The sequence below is a fragment of the Pipistrellus kuhlii genome, unplaced genomic scaffold (assembly GCF_014108245.1).
Source record: "Pipistrellus kuhlii isolate mPipKuh1 unplaced genomic scaffold, mPipKuh1.p scaffold_m20_p_3, whole genome shotgun sequence".
Taxonomy (NCBI): domain Eukaryota; kingdom Metazoa; phylum Chordata; class Mammalia; order Chiroptera; family Vespertilionidae; genus Pipistrellus; species Pipistrellus kuhlii.
Window position 1 is genome coordinate 93,448,736 of NW_023425529.1, and position 22,055 is coordinate 93,470,790.

At 46.5% G+C, this 22,055-nt stretch overlaps 1 protein-coding gene across 1 annotated transcript in view; it reads left to right on the forward strand.

Annotated features, from left to right (window-relative positions):
- Nucleotides 1–396: 396 nt before the first annotated feature.
- FGF9 (fibroblast growth factor 9) overlaps nt 397–22,055 on the forward strand; it is a 63,461-nt gene continuing 41,802 nt past the window's right edge. Inside the window, exon 1 of the mRNA XM_036457552.2 lies at nt 397–1,966. Coding sequence (XP_036313445.1) covers nt 1,690–1,966 — 277 coding nt within the window. The 5' untranslated portion in view covers nt 397–1,689. The remainder of the gene's footprint in view (nt 1,967–22,055) is intronic.

A 22,055-nucleotide genomic window follows, 5' to 3' on the forward strand; every position in this document is an offset into this window, starting at 1 on the left:
CGTGAGGCGGGTTGCTTTGTCCCAGCCCGGCAGAGCGCGGAGGTCGTGGGTCGCAAGCAGAAACCCGAGGCCGGCTCTGGAGCCCAGGCTTCCACGTTGTCTTGCTGCCGTAGTGGGGACACTGGACTTGCTTCTTCTTATCCGAGCTCGCCCTGATTAGCTTGGTCTGGGGACAGCGGGACCCACTGGAGCGCTCCCTTCCCTGGCTCTCCGCGGACGCGCGCAGGTCCAATTCCGGGACGGAGGCGCGTCTTGGGCGTCCCCCACCCCGCGGCCGCCTGCGTCGCAGCCCCCGGGACCGCGCTGGTGGGACCTGAACTGCGCCCACGAGAGATGTCCGCCGGGAAGGCTGTCCAAACAGATCCGGAGGTCCCACAGGCGTGCGTGAGCATAACAGAGGTTGGGGTCTCGTCCGCTCGCTCGTCTCACCTGCATTAGTTTGCCTGGCAGAAGAATGAAGGAGAAACTGTTATGTCCATTCAATATCATTAAATCAGCACCCTTCCCTCTAACTCTAGCAACTAAGTTGTATTTTTCATGTAACATTAGAGTCCAAGCGAAATTACTTTCCCACTCCTGCCTGAACCTTCATCACTGCGCCGAGCCAGGTTTCGGGGTCCGGGCTCCAGTTCCGCAGGAGAACTTGGGAGTCTCAGGATTTGCATCCCCTGCCTCTCTCTGGGCGTCTTTGTAACGCGGGGTGGTCCCGGGTGGTCGCGCCCGGCTGGCCGCGCCGGGCCTGCCGCTGCGCCAGCCGCTGTGCGTTGGAAAGGGCAGGCGCTAGGACCACGGGACGCGCGGGCAGCACGGCGCTACCTTAAACCCGGCCCAATGCCGCCCTGCGCCACTCTGCGCGCCGGCCGGGCTGCGCAGGAGGAGCGCTCCGCCCGTCACCAGGCTGGAGCCCGCGCGGCAACACCTGTTCGCGGCCGCAGGGCGCACGCGATCTGCGGACACCGCTCTCTCGCTCGCCTCTGGCCGACTGCGCTGAACCAATGGACCTCCGCCGAGCCGCCGCAAGATTCCGGATTCCAGCTTTGGACGCCTAAAGTTTTTGTTTTTTGTTTTATTATATTATTATTATTGCCTTTTTTTTGGAGGGGGGATCGGGAAGGGAGAGTCTTCAGCGCCACCAACGTGAGATTCCACCCCCCACCCCACCCCCGCCCTGGAAGGATTCCTGCTGATGTCTGCATAGTCGGTTAGAGTAAAAACGGCGCATGCCTTTCCCGGAGTCAGGACCCGTGGATTCTGACGTAGCCAGTGCATCTTAAAATCCTATAATAACGCCTAGGCATTGAAGTTGCCATGGCCATTCCGATCTGGAACCAAATGGAGAAACTACGAAATTCCCCCCGTACGACCGCCGGCTGAGATGCAGACCTTCCTGCCTTCTAGGAGCCGGGGCTCTGCCCATAGAGATGCATAGATGTGTTTATCAGTGTGTCGGCGTGTGAGTATACAACGCTGGTTTCTTTAGGCTATTAGTGGTTTGACCTTGAACCTGTACCAGTGAAACGGCAGATTACTTTTATTTATGCATTTCATGGATTGAAGAAAATAACGTATTTTTTTTCCCCTCTCTGCAACCGCAGTAAGGGAGGGGAGTTGAATATACCTCGCCTAAGATTTCCCGGGTTGGCACCATCATTATTGTTTATCCCTGTGCTCCAACAGCCCAGCCTTCTGATGGCTCCCTTAGGTGAAGTTGGGAACTATTTCGGTGTGCAGGATGCAGTACCGTTTGGAAATGTGCCGGTGTTGCCGGTGGACAGCCCGGTTTTGCTAAGTGACCACCTGGGTCAGTCCGAAGCAGGGGGGCTTCCCCGGGGACCGGCAGTCACGGATTTGGATCACTTAAAGGGGATTCTCAGGCGAAGGCAGCTCTACTGCAGGACTGGATTTCACTTGGAAATCTTCCCCAATGGTACTATCCAGGGAACCAGGAAAGACCACAGCCGATTCGGTAGGTATACCATTAACATTCTTGTGTCCGCGCTGTGATACGTTGGGATTATAACTACCAAGAAGGGGTGGTCGGGGGCGGGGGGGGGGGCGGTTGCAGGAAGGGTCTTTCCCTCTTTCTGCTTCATCTTGCCAGCTTAAAAAAATAAATAAAATAAAAAGCCCCCGGAATTGCAGGTCTGCCACTGGCACCTATGCAAGTCTACATTGAAATGCTTTAAATTAAAAAAAAAAAATTTTTTTTTTAAAGAAAGCCATCTTTTATAAATATCACATAAGCTCCTCATTCCTTTGAATCAGATACTCAGGAAAATCAGGTTTAGGAATTTGTTTTTGTTTTGGATGGACCAATCCCAGGAGTTTAAAGCTTTAATCATTAACTACTGAGAACTTAAAAATGCATTTCCTGAAGGTATGGTTTATTGTAATCTAGTGCCCCAATGAAGTTTTTGCTCCTTCCTCCTTCTAACAAGTATCCTACTTGAATTGTAAAGGAAAGGTATTGATTCCCACCTTGAAGGTCTGAAACCCTTCTGCTAGGCTTACTAGCTGAATGTTCTTTTGAAGTCACATTAGATTTGGAAAGTGGCTGGACGCTCACTGGGGTTGCTTGTCCTTCCAGCCATCAAATCACCCCAGGGCTTTAGTGTGCAGCTGAGGTGGGGTTCCTGGTGGCTCTCTGGTGAATTTGTGTGTCCCATGCAAAAGCTGAGCGCTAATTATAAAGAGCATTCAGTTCTGAGGACTTCACTTCCCCAGGAGGGTACTTGTGACTCAGCATGGAGGCTACAAACCGAGGGCTGGTGACCATGCACCCCTTTTATTTCTGCGCACACGTGCTGGCTGGGTTACCCTGAGCCCAACAGACAGCCAGTCCAGGTGGGGGACTCTGCTCCCCCTCGTCCCCTGTACTTATAAAAAAAAAATTAAAAAATAAAGAAATAAAAAGCGCCAGTTTGGGCAACCAGGCTGTTGAAAGTTGATTTTTTTTTTTAGTGGACCCACCTGACAACACTTAAAATGGGTCGTAAAAAACAAAGTCCCGCGGTGATTTTTCTCCCTCAAGCTTTCATGCCAGATGTAGACCACAATCTAAACTATCTGATTTAGGTTCAGGGGCTGTTGATGAGGCCAGAAGGCGAGCTGGAGTCAGGCCTGGGATGGGATGGCCTACCATTTTGCCCCTTTACTCCCGGAGCCTCAGCCCCAAGCTGAACCTGCTAGTGCAAAAATTACTGGCTGTACAAAAAAAAAAAAAAAAAAAAAAGTGGTAACTCCTGGCCTTGCAATTATTCGGTTGAAAAATACTTCTCAGCCCCCCACACCGCCCCCATGGATGCAAGCTCTGGTGGTTGCACAGCAGACTAAACTTTGCAAGTGCTGCTCTGGGCTGCTGTGGGGGCTGCCGCCGTTCCTAGCGTTCTCACCAAGACACTGGCGATGGGCGCTGAGGTTGGGACTGCTGGAGTGTCCGGGTCGCAGCTGCCGTCTGGGGTCCGGGCCGCGCCTCGGGGCGAGCAGCTAGGGCCGGTGCCTTAGTGCGCCCCGCGGCGGAACGCGGTCCTCGCGCCCGGGGCCGGCAGGTGCCGGCTCTGCAGCCCCAGCCCCAGGCGCTTTCTGCGGTGGCCCGGCCGGCTCCGCGCGGTCCTAACGCGCTCCACGTCCGGCACCCTCTGCCCGGCTGGTGCGCCCTGCGTTGCGGTGGGGACTCCGGACTCATTTCTGGGGGCCACGGGCGATGGCTTGCACACTTATGGCGGCATTTGGGTAACCAGGTTTTTGGCCCAAGTTGAGCCCCTTCGTTTCTTTGTGTGTATGGTCTGCGGGACTGACAGCCGCCGCCCCAGAACCGCTGGAGGCGCGCGCCGCGGCGGGAGACTTGGTGCGGGGACTGAGGACCAGCTGGATATCGGAACCTGACACCTTGTTCCGTCGGGGATTTTTCTTCCTCTGTAGGAAGCGCACAGGCGGGGCTCCTAGGCGTCTGGGAGGTGGGTCGGGGCTCGGGCCCTGCGAGACCAGAGCGCCGGGGAAAGGTTGGGGGTGGGGGTGGGGGTTAGGCCAAAGGCCGGGCGGAACAATGGCAAGCTTAAGTGAACCGCTTCCCGGAGCCCAGCTTCTGGCCTGCGGTCCGCGGCCGGCTTACCAGCGCCCGGGTGGGCCCGCTTCTCAGCGCGGAGAGCCCGGGCCGCGGGCAGGGCCGGCCCGGTGGCATTGTGTGAGCTGGCCGAGTCTGGCCTTGGAGGTACCCTCGGAACACCCCCTCCCCCCCTCGTGCAGCACTGGTGGACCCGGCACAGAGAGATTTTGGGACGTGCTAGTGGGGCTCTCACATACCCCGAGCTTATGATTCTTCTTCTTATTATTTTAGTGCAGTCACTTTTAGGGTAGGACGTTTGGTACATGCAGTCGAGCCATTTGAAATTCAGTCATTGCCACTGGGAGAGTAGGATGCAAGGGAGGTAAGGTGGGGACTACGAGGGTGGAAAGGACCCCAAGGGCGAGTTAGCGGACAAGGGCTGCTGGTATAGCTGCTGAATAAAGACCATAAAATAACAAAGTAGTCCTCGGCACTCCCCCTGCTTCCCCCATCCTGCAGGTGACATCTCTACTGTTTAGACTCGCTGGGCCGCGGTTGGCCGGGTTCGCAGGGATATTGTATGTGGGAGGGCGGGGTGTGGGGGGCAAGGGGCCGGGAGGTATACGATCAGCGGGAGCCAGAGGAGGGGGAAGGGTGTGCCTGGCACTCTGTGGTATCGCTCTCTGGGGCTTGGATGAAGTTGAGTGGGTGGCTGTGCGCAGCGGGGGTGGGGAACAAGGGCTATTTAAGTATTTCATCCGGTTGCAGTGAGAAAGGCCGCCGAGTTGACCGCAGTGCCGCGGGCAGCTACCGCTAGGGCAGGTCCCAATATTAGCAACCTCTGCAGCTTGGTGAGCGAGCCGCGTGCCTCCTGCTCTCGCTGCGCAGCCGCGCCCGGAAGAGACCTGCGGCAGCGCTAGGACCCAGCGCAGGGTGGGCGGGAGCTGCGGGAGCGAGTCACACCAAGCACAGGGCTCTCACCTCTATGCTCCCCCCACCCCCCTCCGCTTCTCTCTGGGGACGGCATTCTTTACCCTCAGTGTCTTCTCACATTCTCTAGGAAAGAGCATTTAGTGGGGCAGGGGTGGGCTGGTTTACACCTTGATATATATATATAAAAGGTGCATCTCGCACCTGGAATGAACTACCAGAAGGAAAGTGACCTCCCTCCCCCACCCGCAGGTGACTGCGGCTTTGGGGGAGCCTGGCGTTGACCCAGCAGGCAGGCGGGGGAGGGAGAGGAAAGTTGCAGCGGTGACAGGTTAGGTGGGACCTTGAGAGGGCCCTGTGCCTTTCCCTTTGGGGGCGGCGGTGTAGAGATAAGGAATTGGGAATTGTGTCTCTGGGATACAGGCTAGGAGAGTCAGACGTTTTATTTCCTGTCTTCTCTTTAAAGCATTTGCTAGGCAGAAAAAGGTGAGCAGAATATCAATTGAGAAAGTGGTCACACAGAAGAATAAAAAAGTGAGTGTTGGGGCTTGATCCTTTATTTTACTTGCACAGCGAGGAAAACCTGAGCAGTTGACTCTGGCCTTGGTGGACAGATGGCCTGCTTCTCTGGGTGTGCCTTGTGGCCTGGTGTGGTGGCCCTGCAAGAATCCCAGATGAGCACTCTAACTGGGGCTGTACTTTAAAGGGGCCAGGAGTCAGGTGGAAGTTGTACTAAAGGCGAGAAATAGGGTAGCATGAGGTTTTTTGTTTGTTTGTTTGTTTTTTAAAGAGGTTAAAGCAATCTCATTAAAAATACCTCACTAAGGGAAAGGCTGTCTACTTAAGGAACTGTTTAGGACTGGTCCAGATTCTTGAAAAATTGGTGGGATTATAACTGCCATTTAGGCAGTCATCCTTTTTTTTTTTTTAAATAAATTTTTATTGGTTTCAAAGAGGAAGGGAGAGGGAGAGGTAGAAACATCAGTGATGAGAGAGAATCATTGATTGGTTGTCTCCTGCATACTCCCTACTGTGGCTGGAGTTTGCAACCACAGACATGTGCCCTGACAGGGGTATTAAATTGTGATCTCCTGGTTCATAGGTCAATGCTCAACCATTGAGCCTCGCCCGACTGGGCTCAAGTAGTCATTTCTTAAGTAACTCTGAGATTTGCTCAAGTTGCTGCTGACTAGACTTTCTGAGATACAGGCCCTGATATAAATGACTGGGTAGCCCTTGTATGGGTTGCTGGCTGAGCAGTGAACTCTCTGTATTAGGGGGGTTAATCTGTTTTCAAAGCCTCATGTCATGCCTCTTTCCATGGCCTGCATACATTCTTGTCCTCTGAAGAATGCAGCTCTGTTAAGTATTGGGGGCTTTTAAACTAGAAGGCTGTTTAACATATGCCAGAGTGGAGCAGCCTCTGTCCACCATAATACTTCCTAGAGCTGACCTTGTTATGGCATTGAAGGTGAGGCACAATATAGGGGGCTCTTGGGAGCTAGGCCACCTTCTGAGTGTGCAGTGAGGATGAAGTTTTGGTGTGGTCTTTTTCCTAAAGTAGTCCCTAGAACTGATCTTGCCTCTTGTGGACTAGGGGTGACCTCGGACAGCATAAGACCATCTGGAAGCCAGTGCGTTCATCCTCATTGGGAACTGTCGGCTGCTGTGAAAGGGAACACCATGAAACTAGCTGTGTTTTCCATGTACCTCCATCAATATCCATTACCTGAGGATGTCTAGGTTGTATCTGTTGAAAAGGAGAGATAGGCCACTATGGTGCACATATGATGGCAGTTTTTATTTTAAGGCCAATCTCATTCCCCTCCCCTCTCTCCCCTCCTCTCCCTTTCTTCTTCTTTTCCTTGCTTTTTCCTTTTTTTCCTCCTCTCCTGTTGATCATTAAGCATTTAAATGTTCCTACATAGAAGTCTACTCCTGGGCCTCCTCTGTGCTAAACATCTGTATAAACAGATAATGGGAATGGGCCTTACTCAAACGAGGACAGTTGGAAGTTCAGGCCAAAAGACAGATGAGTTCACTGGTTGAGGTTATAGAGTTCACTGGGGACAAAATGGTACTATAAATGGTAAGGGTTTCAGTCTAGTCTGTGTATATGTGTGTGTGTGTGTAGAGCTTGTTGCCAGGTAGCCAGGTCTTTCTGAATCAAATAGAAAGACCGTGGAATGGCTGTGACCCAAACATCTATTGGATCTCAGATCACTGAGATGACCTCATGAAAAGCTAGACTGCTTTTTTTTTTAATTTATTCATTGATTAAGGCATCACATATTTGTCCTCATCTCCCCATTCCAATCCCCCACCCCTCTCCACTAATGCCCCCACCCCTCTATTGTCCTTGACCACTGGTTAGGCTCATATGTATGCACATAAGTCCTTTGGTTGATCTCTCCCGTTTGTCCCCACCCTCCCTTTGAGGTCCAACAGTCTGATCCTTGTTCATCAGTCTCCTTGTTCATCAGTCTATGTTGTTCACCATTTCCCCTAGATGAGTGAGATCATTTCCTACTGGAAATATACTTATAAGAATAAAAAATGAGACACGCTATAATCGTTATGCTGAAAGGCAAATCAATCAGTCTGTAGTGAGTTTCTTTCTGGGCCAACAGTTCTTTTGAGACCCAATTTCAATGTCAAACAGTTCGTTATGTGTATATGTCAGCAATGATATTTCAGTTCTGGATGGTGGACAAATGGTGGTAATGCAGGTATGACCCTCTCTGGTTTGGTCCTGGGCAACCTGCAGTGACACACAGCTGCTGACTGCTATTATGGCAAGGCGTCCTCAGCATCTTCCATCTCTGGACTGCTTCTCTTTGTCTTCATGGTTGGAGTAGTCCTGTCAATTCTTCTCGTTGCCAGAGTCCACATGGTCTTGGAGTTGTTTTCTGAAAATATACAAATATATTCTCCACCAAAAGTTAATAAAGGAATATTTTCTATAAATTTGACTTGGGATCCTTTTTAATTTTGCCCAAATGATTTTCCTCTGGCTTGTTTTGACACCATGTGTGTTTTTCAAGGGTGTCTGGATGATAGCATTACAATTAATTTTCTAAAGTACAAATTTTCTAGATGTAATTTACTTACAGGATATTTTTCCTTACACGATATTCTTCTACTTTCCCCCTTTTTGATTTAAATATTAGGAGGCTTTTGAAAATTTTATAATGTAGTCTTGATAGCTTTTAAATTTGAATTTTTTGCACTATAATATGACTGCTTAAGTTTCATTTTCTGTTGTGAGATTTTATCCTGAGATGAACTACCAATAAAAATTTTAGTTAACACTTTAGGAACAGCTTTTTGTCCAGTGCAATTAATTTTTCTAGAATATTCACTTATTTCAATTAGCCAATTTAAATTAGCCTGAAAACCTGTCTACTATTGTACTATCAAATTTATTACGCTAAAACAATCTTATTTTACCGTGTAAATATTAGGGGAAAGGATTATTTGCCTTCTTGAGTAGGCCCTGAGCATTCCTGGTGATGGGCTGGATTTAGATATCAAAAACCCACTTCCCCACACCATGTTTACAATACAATTCAAACAAGTCTTGTTGTAGTGCGAGGGCAGCTGCTGTCAGCCAAGTCTCTGTCTTTTACCTGGTTCCCTATTTGAGCTGGGCATGGGAAGTTAAGCAGCAATGGGGACATAGACTCCCTCAGCAGGGGTGAGGTTTCAGGCCCCTGCAAAGTTTTGGGGCTGAGGGTCTGTGCCCCACCTCAGTTGATGCCCAAGTTCTCTCCTGATGACCCCTCTTCGACTGTGCCTGTCTTAGGTTGTTCCTTTCTTGAGGAATCTTAACCATCACTGGCTAACCAGCCATCCTCTGAGGCCAAGCAGGGTGATGTGAGATTTAGTTCTGTCTCCTTGGTATCCTATGCCCCCATAGCATCCACATCCCACTCCTGCCTTAGGATCCCCTCACCTGCTGGTGGGGCCCCAGCACTGAACACATATTTTGGGGAACCTGGGTTTCTTCTCCAGTGTGGGCTGTTCTTTTGAGGTCTTTACTTTTCAAGGAGTTGCAGAGATATGTATGATGTTTGAGGTAATGAAATCTTTTCCACCTGGGGTCACTAGATAGGTAGTTCCTTTTCACATGGTAAGCCTCTTGGAGGCTTGTCCCAGGTACTATTTCATTTAGCAAGTCCTTATTACTCCCTTTCCCAAACCCACCATTGGACACTGACTGTTCCCTAAATGGCTCCCTTTTACTGCATTCACCACATAGTTATCATATTCATCTGTTTATTTGTCCTTTGAGGTTATTAGGCCCAGGTTATATCTTATTCATCCTTATATACTCAGCAAATGGCCCAATGCTTGGATTACAATAGTCATTAATAGTTTGTCCATTGAATGAGTCAATACAATGAATTATAGCTATCTTGAAACAAGATAGATATCTTAATACTTTCATTTCCAAGGTATGTAATAATAATAATTTTAGAACTTAAGTTCTATAATAGAAGAAGCTAAGTGCTATATTAATATAAATGGTTTGGGCAAATAGTCTACGCACACAAGACATGCCTACTTTCCTTAGGTCTGTGTGAGAAGAGAGTGCAATCCTAGTGGCTCATCCATTTTCACTTCCTCTATAATTCCTAATCTTGTGCATGAGGTCTGTGGAGTCTGACCTAGGCAACATCTTATAGTCACTAATCATGGAATAACAATATAAAAATGATATAGAAATCATGGATCCATGAAAAAAAGGTGAAACTAATTGTAAGATGTATGCAATACATGAGGAAATAGGTTTTGGAGTCTGGTTGCTTGCAGCCAAATTATTTAATACCCTTAAAACTGTGTCCCCATTTGTAAAACTGGAGATTAAAATATTGTAATGGCCGGGACCAGTTTGGCTCAATGGGGAGCGTCGGCTTGGGGACTGAAGGGTCCCGGGTTCGATTCCGGTCAAGGACATGTACCTTGGTTGTGGGCAGATCCCCAGTAGGGGGTGTGCAAGAAGCAGCTGATCGATGACTCTCTCTCATTGATGTTTCTAACTCTCTATCTCTCTCCCTTCCTCTCTGTACAAAATCAATAAAATATATTTAAAAAAATATTGTAATGAGCTTTGGCCAGGTGGTTCAGTTGATTAGAGTATTGTCCTATACACCAAATGTTGCGGGTTTGATTTCTGGTCAGAGCACATACCTAGGTTGTGGATTCAATCCCTGGTCAGGGCACATACTGGAGGAAACTAATTGGTGTTTCTCTTTCACGCTGATGTTTCTCATTCTCACTTTCCATTTTTCTCTTCCTCTACCTCTAAAATCAATGAATTTAAAAAATATTGAGGATTGAATGAGAATTTAAAAAATATTGAGGATTGAATGAGAGAAGGCCTTTCATTTGGCCCAGGCTAAATTCTCAAGTGTTTTAGCTACTCATTAGATTGTCATTGTTATTCATACCAGCCAGTCAGATGGTTTTGTGAGGTCATATACACCCTGTTTCTTGTTGGGCCTGATGGTCACCATTGGCCAATATTCATTATTAGTTTTCAGAGCTACCTCCTGTCTAGTGAAGGTCACATATATGCCCTCTTAGAAGATGTATTTTTTAAATTATTTTATTTATTAACTAGAGTCCTGGTACATGAAATTCGTGCACGGGAGTGGTGGAAGTCCCTTAGCTAGGCCTGCACCCTCTTACAATGTGGGTCCGGTGGCTCCTAACTGCTTGCCTGCCTGCCTGCCTGATCACCCATAACCATTTTGCCTGCCTGCCTGATCGCCCCTAAGACCTTTGCTTGCCTCCCTGTTAGCTCCTAACCACCTTTGCCTGCCTACCTGATCACCCCTAACTGCTCACCTGCCTGCTTGATTGCCCCCTACCACCTCTTCCTCAGCCCCTGCTGCTGTATCTTTATCCGGAATGATGTCCAGAAGGTCATTTGGCTATCTGGTCTAATTAGCATATTACAGTTTTATTATTATAGATTTGATCTTTATTGTTGAAATTATTACATAGTAGTGCACAGTGGGGAGGGGGTTCCTCAGCCCAGCCTCTCCAATCAAGGACCTCTTGGGGGATGTCTGACTGCTGGTTTAGGGGGATCGAGTCTAAACCAGCAGTCAGACATCCCTCTCGAAATTTGGGACCGCTGGCTTCTAACTGCTCACCTGCCTGCCTGCCTTATTGCCCCAGTCCCTCTGCCTGCCTGCCTGATTGCCCTCAACTGCCCTCCCCTGCTGGCCTGATCTTGCTCCCAACTGCTCTCCAATCCAGCCTGATCTCATCCCCAACTGCCCTCCCCTGCCAGCCTTATCGCCCTTAACAGCCTCGGCTACCCAGCACTAATTGCCACCACTGCAGGCACTGACTGCCAATGGGACTGAGGATCAGGCCCAGAGAGAAGCCCGGAGAAGGACTAACTTCCAGTGTTCGGTTATCTGTTCAGTCATTTAGGACATTATGAACCCTGGCTCTTTATCCTATCTAATAAAAGAGAAACATGTAAATTGACCATATCTTCACTATGCCCACAAGCCACACCCACCATCCAATCAGGGTGATCATGCAAATTAACCCAACCAAGATGGCGGTTAATTTGCATATCCAGGTGTATAGTGAAGACTGATGACAGAAGCCAAGTGCTGCAGAAGGGAGCGAAGCTGTGGAGAAGCAAGCAAGTGGGACAGGGTCAGGGGAGATAGGAGAGAAGCAAGCAGGGAGGGGGAGAAGGGAGGGAATCAGGCAGGGCGGCAGAGACCACAGCAAGAAGCCCTGTTGCAGGAATCTTTCTGCAAAGGACTACACACACACACACACACACACACACACACACACACACACACACAGGGGGAGGGGAGGGAGGGAGCCAGTGCGCAAAATTTGGGCCTACACCCTCTCTAATTGGGAACTCTCAGAGAATGTCCAACTGCCAGCAGTCGGATATCCCTCACAATCCTGGACTGCTGGCTCCTAACTGCTCACCTGCCTGCCTGCCTAATCGCCCTAACTATCCCCCCTGCCAGCCTGATCACCCCTAACTCCCTCTGCCTGCTGGCCTGATTGCCCCCATCTATTCCACACCCGCCGGCCTGGTCACCCTTAACTGCCCCTCCACCAGCCTGGTTGCCCCTTACTGCCATCCCCTTCTGACCTGGTTGTTCCCAACTGCTCCCCTGCTGGCATGGTTACCCCTGTCTCCCTGCCTGCTGGTGGCCCCCAACTGCTGCCCCCACTGGCCTGGTCACCGCTAACTGCACACACACACACACACACACACACACACACACCCCTCCCCCTGCTGGCTTAGTCACCCCTCACTGCTCTTCCCCCCCCCCCCCCCCCCCCCGCCAGCCTGGTTGCTTCCAACTGCTCCCCTTCTGCCAGCCTGGTCGCACCTAATTGCTGCCCTGCCAGCCTGGTCACCTCCAACTACCCCCCCCCCCCGCCCCGCTGGCCTGGTCATTCCCAACTGCCCCCTCCTGCTGGCCTGTCGCCCCTTAACACCCCCTTCCCCCCCAACCTGGTCTCCCCTAACTCCCCCACCCCTTTTTCAGCCTGTTTGCCCCTAATTTCACCCACCGGATTGGTCTCTCCTTACTGCTCTCCTGCTGGCCTGGTCATAATCAACTGCCCCCCCCCCCCCCCCCCCAGCTGGCCTGGTCACAACCAACTGCCCCGCCCTGCTGACCTGGTCAGCCCTCACTGCCCCCCTGCCGACCTGGTTGTCCCCAACTGCCCCACCCCTTGAGCCTGGTCTCCCCAATTGCCCCCCCTCTCCCCCCCCCCCCCCCCCAGCCTGGTTGCCTCTCACTGCCCCCCTACGAGCCTGGTCACCCCACACAGCCTTTTGGTTCTGTCCAGTTTCAGTTGTGCCAGCACCTGGCTTTCTATATACTGTACTAGAGGCCCAGTACACTGGTGGGGGGGGAGGGGAGGGCGCGGGGGGGGGGGGGGGGGAAGAGTGTGCCTCAGCCCAGCCTGTACCCTCTCCAATCTGGAATCCCTCTCACAATTCCAGACTGCTGAGTACCAACTACTCACCTGCCTGCCTGCCTGATTGCCCCTAACCACTTCTGCTTGTCAGCCTGATCACCCCCTAACCACTCCCCTGCTGGCTTGGTTTCCCTCCCAACTGCTCTCCCCGGCAGACCCAACTGTCCTTCCCTGTAGGCCCAGTCACCCCAACTTCCCTTCTCTGCCAGCCTGGTCACCCCTAACTGACCCCCCCCCCCCCCCTGCAGGCCTGGTCCTTCACAATTGCCCTCCCCTGCTGGCCATCTTGTATCCACATGGGGGCAGCCATCTTTAACCACATGGGGGAAGCCGTCTTGTGTGTTGGAGTGATGGTATTACTCTCTTATTAGATAGGATATGGATGTCTTGCCTTTTCCTTCCATTGACCTCTTCTAGCCTTCCCCTTTTCCCCACCCCAGACCTTCACCACCCTATTCTCTGTATCCATGGGTTATGCATATATGCAAACGAGTTCATTGGTTGATCTCTTCCCACCAACCTGTCCTCCCCTGCCTTCACTCTGAGGTTTGACAGTCTGTTCCATGCTTCTGTGTCTCTGGATCTATTTTTGTTCATCAGTTTATTTTGTTCATTAGATTCCACATATGAGTGAGATGTGATACTTATCTCTTTGTAACTCGCTTATTTCTCTTAGCATAATACTCTCCAGGTCCATCCATGCTGTTACAAATGGTAAGAGTTCTATTTTACAGCTGGGTAGTATTCTGTTGTGTAAATTGACCACAGCTTTTTTATCCACTCAGTTGCTGATGGGCACTTACGCTATTTCCAAATATTAGCTATGGTGAGTTGTGCAGCTATGAACATAGGGGTGCATATATCCTTTCTGATTGGTGTTTCTGGTTTCTTAGGGTATAGTCCTAGAAGTGGGATCACTGCATCAATGGGAATTCCAATTTTAATTTTTTGAATAAACTCCATACTGTTCTCCACAGTGGCTGCACTAGTCTGCATACCACCAGCAGTGTATGAGGGTTCCCTTTTCTCCACATCCTCACCAACACTTGTCATTTGTTAACTTGTTGATGATAGCCATTCTGATAGTTTTGAGGTGGTACCTCATTGTCATTTTGATTTGCATCTCTCTGATGATTAGTGACTTAGAGCATTTTTACATATGCTTCTTAGCCTTCTGTATGTTCACTTTGGAGAAGTGTCTAAGTCCTTTGCCCATTTTATTAAATTTTATTAAATGGGCAAAGGAGTTCCCTATATATTTTGGAGATTAATTCCTTATTGGATGTATTACTGGCAAATATGCTCCCCTATGCAGTGGGCTTTCTTGTTATTTTGTTGACAGTTTCTTTTGCTGTGCAGAAGCTTTTTATTTTGATGTAGTCCTGTTTGTTTATTTTCTCCTAAGTTTCCATTGTCCTACAAGATGTATTGGTAAACATATTGGTATGAGGAATAAGATTTTTATGGTTTTAGGTCTTACATTTAAATCTTTTATCCATTTTGAGTTTATTGTTGTGTATGGTGTAAGTTTGTGGGCTAGTTTCATTTTTTTGCACGTAACTGCCAATTTTCTCAATACGATTTATTGAAGAGAGTATCTTGACTCCATTGTGTGCTCTTGCCTCCTTTGTCAAATATTAATTGAACATAGTGGTTTGGGTCCATTTCTGGGTTCTCTGTTCTATTCCATTGGTCTCTTTGTGTGTTCTTGTGCCAGTACCAGGCAGTTTTGAGAACAGTGGCTTTGAATTTTGCCTGATATCTGGTATTGTGATCCCTCCAACTTTATTCTTTTTTCTCAGGATTGCTGAGGGTGTTTGGGGTCTTTCTTTTTTTTAATTCCATATGAATTTTTAGAAAGTTTGTTCTAGGTATGCGAAGTATACTGTTGGTATTTTAATAGGATTGTGAGTATTTTTTAGTGTTTTTATTAAGCTTTTTCCTGATGACATGATTTACCTAATGAGTCAGACCTCCTTTCAAATGAATCTCATGGAAATAATACCGTATTTATCTTTCAAATGGCTTTGTGAGGTATGAAAGACTACTAGAAAACTTGTTTATTTTTGGTTTATCTTTCATTACAGAGTCACAGAGTTTCAGGTCTGAAATGTAATTTGTAATTTTGCTTTCTGTTTTTCCACACAGTATTTCATATTCCATAAAAATAAATATTTGCAGGTTCAGATAGATATTCTGTGAATTGTAAACATAAGACGTTTGTTGTATTTTGTGCTTAAAATACAATTAGGAAGGCCCCTTTATAAGAAATATCTCTTGTCTTTCACATTGCTTTGGAATCCATTGCTTTATTATACACTGAGTGGCCAGATTATTATGATCTCTGAATGCATAGTAATCTGGCCTCTCTCTCTCTCTCTCTCTCTCTCTCTCTCTCTCTCTCTCTCTCTCTATATATATATATATATATATATATATATATATATATATAATATATTAGAGGCCCAGTGCATGAATTTGTGCATGTGTGGGTCTGGCCAGCCTGGCCAGGGGGAAGGGACATGGGCTGTTGGCTGGCTTGCCTGCTGGTCGAACTCCTGGTCAAGGGGACAATTTGCATACTTACGTCCCAGAAAGGTAAGTATCACATGATCTCACTCATTTGTAGATTACAATGAACAACATTAACCAATGAACAAAAACAGATCCAGAGACAGAGAAGCATCAATCAGATGCTCAAATCTCAGAGATCATATGTTCAGAGATCATAATAATCTGGCCACTCAGTATATGTGTGCAATTCATGTATTTTTTTTTTCTTTCTTCATTGATTAAGGCATTACATATGGGTCCTTACCAGCCCATTGTCCCCCCACATCCTTCCTCCCTCCCTCATGCCCTCACCCCCCTGGTGTCTATGTCCATTGGTTAACTTATATGCATGCATACAAGACTTTTGGTTGATATGTTCCCTCTTACCCCCACTTTCCCCTACCTTCGCTCTGAGATTTGAGCATGTCATCTGCGAATAATGCCAATTTTATGTCTTCTTTCCTATTGGATACCTTTTATTTCTTCTTCTTGTCTAATTGCTATAGCTAGCACTTCCTGTACTATGTCAAACAGGAGTGGTGAAAGTGGGCATTCCTGTCTTGTTCCTGTTCCTAGATGAAATGGTTTTAGTTTATTCCCACTGAGTATGATGTTGTCTCTGGGTTTGTCATATTTGGCTTTTATTATGTAGACTCTACATTGTAGAGGTATGATCTATTTCCACACTTCTCAGTGGTTTATCAAGAAAGGGTGTTGGATTTTGTCAAATACTTTTTCTGCATCAATTTATATGACTGTGTTTTTTATCTCTCAATTTGTTTATGTGATGTATCACATTTATTGATTTGTGGATATTGTTTCATCCTTGCATCCCCAGGATAAATCCTACTTGGTCATGGTGTATGGTCTTTCTGATGTACTGCTGAATCCAATTTTCTAGAATCAAACTTCTTTCCATTCCTTTATGGCCTGATATTTTTCTGTTGAGAAATCATTTGATAATGTAATGGGAGATCCCTTGTACATAATTTTCGGTCTCTCTCTTGCAGTCTTTAAGATTCTCTCTTTGTCCTAATGTTTTCCATCATAATTATGATGTGTCTTGGTGTGGGTCTCTTCGGGTTCATTTTGTTTGGGACTCTGTGCTTGTGTGATTTTTTTCTTCCCCACATTTGGGAAGATTTCTGTCATTATTTCTTCAAATAGCTTTTCTAACCCTTGTTCCTCTTCCTATTGTTCTGACACCCCTATTATTCTTATGTTGCTTCATTTCATGTTGTCCCAAAGCTCTTATAGACTCTCTTCTAGTCTTTTAATTTTTTCTCTAATTGCAGTTCAGTTTGTGTGTGTTTTTCCCCGTCTTCTAATTTGCTAATTTGGTCTTCCTCTTCTCCTTGTTTACTGTTGAAACTTTCCATGGTGTTTTTTATTGCAGCCATATCAATTCTTTATTTCTTCTTTATTCTTACGTAAGTTGTTGACTTTTTCATCCATCTGATTTATGAACTGTATGACCCTTATTCTGAATCCTTTTTCTGACATTGCGCCTTCATTTCACTTAGCTCTTTTTCTCACAATTCCTCTTGTGTTTCCTTTGGGGGTTTCTTTGTCTCCCCATTTTTGCTTGTCACCAAAGAATCTAGGGGTTGGGTCGGGTGGGTGCTGCTCTGCTGGTGGCATCGGCTTCTCAGGCTGTGGCTCCTCCTCGGAAAATCGCTACTGTGGTGGCTGTTCTTCAGTTGGTGTTGACTCCTCTGTTGGGTGCTGCTAGCATGGATGCTTGTGGGAACCCCTTTCACGTCCAGCGTGGTTCAGTGTTCAGGTTCAGGGTTCTGGTTCTGGAGAAGGCCACACACAATGAAAGAGAATAAAAAAATATTAATTTGGGAAATGGGGGCCAGGCAGAAGCCCAACTCTAGTGGGAGGACTAAGCTTTGCCTTGGCCTTACCATCCTTTTTATTCAGGTTTGGGATACACCCATTGCCCTTAGGCAGGCAATTCCAGTGACAGGCAGATTATCTTATCAGTAAGGATTTACATGATTATTTGGTGGGGAAGTTGCTTCAGCTACCATTGTCTCAATTTGATAGGGAGTGGTTGGCTCTGACCTTTCAGAGGTTCAAGGTTGACCAGCCTTCTGAGTTCCTTGTCCACACCTTTCTAATTAGTGAGACAATGATTGGTTTCCCACAGCTGCTGGCAGTTATGATGTCTCCTCTGGTGAGGGTTGGCTGTTTGCCTGGCTGTTGCTCCTCAAAAGGGCCGGCAGCTCACAGGGTTGCTGCTCCTCAAACTGGGGCTGTGTGTGTGTCTGTGGCTTCTCAGACAGGGCAGGCTGCTAACATGGCTACTGGTCCTCAGACCGGGCGGGCTTCTTACACAGCTGCTGCTTCTCGGACAGTTGCTGCTTCTCGGATGGGGGGCGGGCTTCTTTTGGGGCTGCTGCTCCTTGGATTGGGGTGGTCTGTTTGTGCTGTTGGTGCTTGTGTGGTTAAGATGCCCTAGGCTAATGCGTTGGGCTGGCCAAAGGGGAGCATGCTTTGGAACTCACAGAACCTGTGCATGTGTGCATGTGTGCATGTGCTAGGGCATGGCTATAGAGTTCTGGTGGTGTCTGAGGGCACACTAGGTGGAGGTGAGGCTGGGCTCCATCATGGCTCCTCTCCCTTTCAAGAAGGCGTAGCCTCTATGGTAGTGCTGGCCACACCTGGACTGTTTATAATGGTAGTGTAAGCTGCCTGGCTAGGTGAGCCGGGTCTGCCTGCCCCCGAAGGTCCTGTGGGACGTAACTGTCCCTCACTGCGTGCGCGTGTTGCGCACAGACACCCCCCCACACACACATACACACCCGACATGCCTACACACTCCCCTTTTGCACCCTCCCTCACTCACGTGCTCTCCCTCATTGCTGCCTGCTTCTTGCCTCTGTAGTTGGGTTGGAGTGTTATTGACCTATTTGTGGATGGAGTCTCCTCTCTGGGTGTCTGGTTATGTGCCTCAGTTTCTACCACATTGACCAAACAGGAAAAAATGCAACTTGCTAAGACATGACACAAAGGAACAAAACAAGAATGTACTCAGGACACTGATAACCCCAATATAAGTGACCACCAGTGAAAAGAGAATTAGGGGAGAGAAAAGAGCACAAATGATATCAAGGAGAGAAAAAGTCATAACAGAAAAAAGAAAAAGAAAAAAAGGAAGAAAGAGGAAAAAAACCCTATAATAATAAAAGCATAATATGCTAATTAGACCAGACAGCTGAATGACCTCTGGATATCATTACAAATGTCCTTCTGGATGAAGTTATGGTGGCAGAGGCAGAGGCAGTTAGGGGTGATCAGTCTGGCAGGCAAGCAGTTAGGGTCGATTAGGCAGGCAGAGTGGTTAGCAGCAATCAGTCACGCAGTGAGTGGTTAGGGGTGATTAGGCAAGGTAGTTGAGCAGTTAGGGGTTATCAGGCAAGCAGCTGAGTGGTTATGGACATCAGACAGGCAGAGTGGTTAGGGTCAATCAGGAAGGCAGACAGAGATGGTTAGGGGCTTATCAGGCAAGCAGGCGAGCAGTTAGGTGTGATCAGATAGGCAGGCAGAGGTATTAGGGGTGATCACACAGATATGTGAGTGGTTAGGGGTGATCAGATAGGCAGGAAAGTGGTTAGGAGCCAGCGGTCCCAGATTGCGGTCAGGGTACAGACTGGGCTGATGAACCCCCTCCCCAGCACAAATTTCATATATCAGGACTTTATTATATATATATATATGGAGAAAACACCACAGAAGAAACAGATTTAAAAAAATGCAAATAACAAACACCCAGTAAAGAGGGTGGGGGCAGAATCTGTAGAGGCTGAGCTTATATTCAGAAAGTAAGGTTAAGGAATTGGATGAATAAGGGGAGGACCTCAGTTCAGTATAGAGGAAATAGGAAGAGGATGAGTGGGTAAGAAGAAAGAGAGAAAGAAAGAAGAAAAAAACAAATTAGTTAAAAATAGGATAAAATATTAATCAGCTTAACAATAACCCACAACCTTCGGACCAACTAAAAATAGGATAAAATAAAATAAAAATAGAAATAGGCAAAACTAAAACCATTTCCCCTAAGAACAAGAACAAGACAGGGATGCCCACTCTCACCACTCCTGTTCAACATAGTACTGGAAGTATTAGCCATTGTGATTAGACAACAAGAAGAAATAAAAGGCATCTAAATTGGAAAAGAAGTAAAACTGTCTTTATTCGAGACATGATATTGTACATAAAAAACCCTAAAGACTCCATCAAAAAACTATTAGACTTAATAAATGAATTCAACAATATAGCAGGATACAAAATTAATGCCAAGAAATCTATGGCATTTCTATACAACAATAGTGAACTTACAGAAAGAGAGACTAAAAAAGCAATCCAATTTACCATCACACCAAAAAAATAAAGATACCTAGGAATAAGCTTAACTAAGGAGGTAAAAGACTATATGCAAAAAACTACAGGACACTAAAAAGAGAGAGAGAGAGAGAGAGAGAGAGAGAGAGAGAGAGAGAGAGAGAGAGAGGGGGGGGGGGGGAGACATAAATATAAATAGATGGAAGAGCATACCATGTTCATGGATTGGTAGAATCAACGTCATTAAAATGTCCATACTACCCAAAGCAATCTATAGATTCAATGCAACCCCTATTAAAATACTAATGGCATATAGAACGAACTCTCCAAAAATTCATCTGGAATAAAAAATACCCTGAATAGTTGCAGCAATCCTGAGAAAAAAGAACAAAGTAGGAGGGCTCTTAATACTAGATATCAAGCTGTATTACAAAGCCACTGTTCTCAAAACAGATTGCACTGGCATAGGAATAGACATATAGATCAATGGAATAGAATAGAGATCCCAGAAATAGACCCAAACCACTATGCCCAATTAATATTTGACTAAGGAGGCATGAACATACAATGGAGTAAAGACAGTCTCTTCAATAAATGGTGTTGGGAAAATTGGACAGATACTTGCAAAAAAATGAACCTAGACCACCAACTTACACCATACACAAAAATAAACTCAAAATGGATGACAGACTTAAACATAAGATGGGAAACCATAAAAATCCTAGAGGTATCCATGGGCAGCAAAATCTCAGACATATGCCGAAGGAACTTCTTCACTGATACTGCTCCTAGGGCAATGGAAACTAAAGAGAAAATAAACAAATGGGACTACATCAAAATAAAAAGCTTTTTTACAGCAAAAGAAACCATCAACAAAACAACAAGAAAGCCCACTACATGGGAGAACCTGTATTTGCCAATGTTATCACCAATAAGAGTTTAATCTCCAACATATACAGGGAACTCATACAACTTAACAAAAAGAAGATAAACAATCCAATCAAAAAATAGGCAACAGACCTATTTAGGCACTTTTCAAAAGAAGACAGAAGGAAGGCCGAGAAACATATGTAAACGTGCTCAAAGTCACTAATTATCCGAGAGATGCAATTCTACAATGTAGTATCATCTCACACCTGTCAGAATGGCTGTAATCAACAAATAAACATAAGACAAGTGATGGTGAGGATGCAGAGAAAAAGGAACCCTCGTGCACTGCTGGTGATAATGAAGACTGGTGCAGCCACTGTGGAGAGCAGTATGGAGTTACCTCCAAAAACTAAAACTGGAACTCCCATTTGAGCCAGTGATTCCACTTCTAGGAATATATCCCAAGAAACTAGAAACATCAATCAGAAAGAATATATGCACCCCTGTGTTCATAGAAGCACAATTACATAAGCACCCCTATGTTCATAGCAGCACAACTCACCATAGCTAAGTTTTGGAAATAGCTTAAGTGCCCACCAGCAGATGAGTGGATTAGAAAACTCTGGTGTATCTACACAATGGCATACTATGCTGTGGTAAAAAAGAAGGAGTTCCTACCATTTGCAGCAACATAGATGGAACTGGAGAGCATTATGCTAAGTGAAATAAGTCAGAGAAAGATAAATATCACATGATCTCACTCATCTATGGGAAATAATGAACAACATAAACTAATGATCAAAAACAGATCCAGAGACAGTGAAGCATTTAAACCTCAGAGGGAAGGTAGGAGAGGGTGGGGAATAAGGGGAAAAGATCAAGCAAAGGACTTGTATGCATGTATATAAGCCTAACCAGTGGACACAGACACCAGGCACCAGGGGGGTGAGGGCATGAGTTGGGTAGGGGATGGTTTGGGAAGGTAATGGGGGGATAATGACAAATATGTAATACCTTAATCAATAAAGAAATTTTAAAAAGATAAATACATTTAGCCCATTTAAAAAAGAAAAAATAGAAATAGAATGATGAAAAATAATGCAAGAAAAAATAAAAATAGAGAAATATAAAAAATAAATATAGAAAAAGGTAAAAGACAACGAAGTAATAAAATAAAATTAAGTAAAATTAAAATTAAAATTAAAAAGTGAGGTTGTCATTGCTTTCTGCTGAGTGTTATGTCCCATGGGGGCCGGTTTAAGATCCTACTCTTCTGTACTGTCTACCACTTCTCAGTTCCCTTTTAGATTGTTGAAGTTCC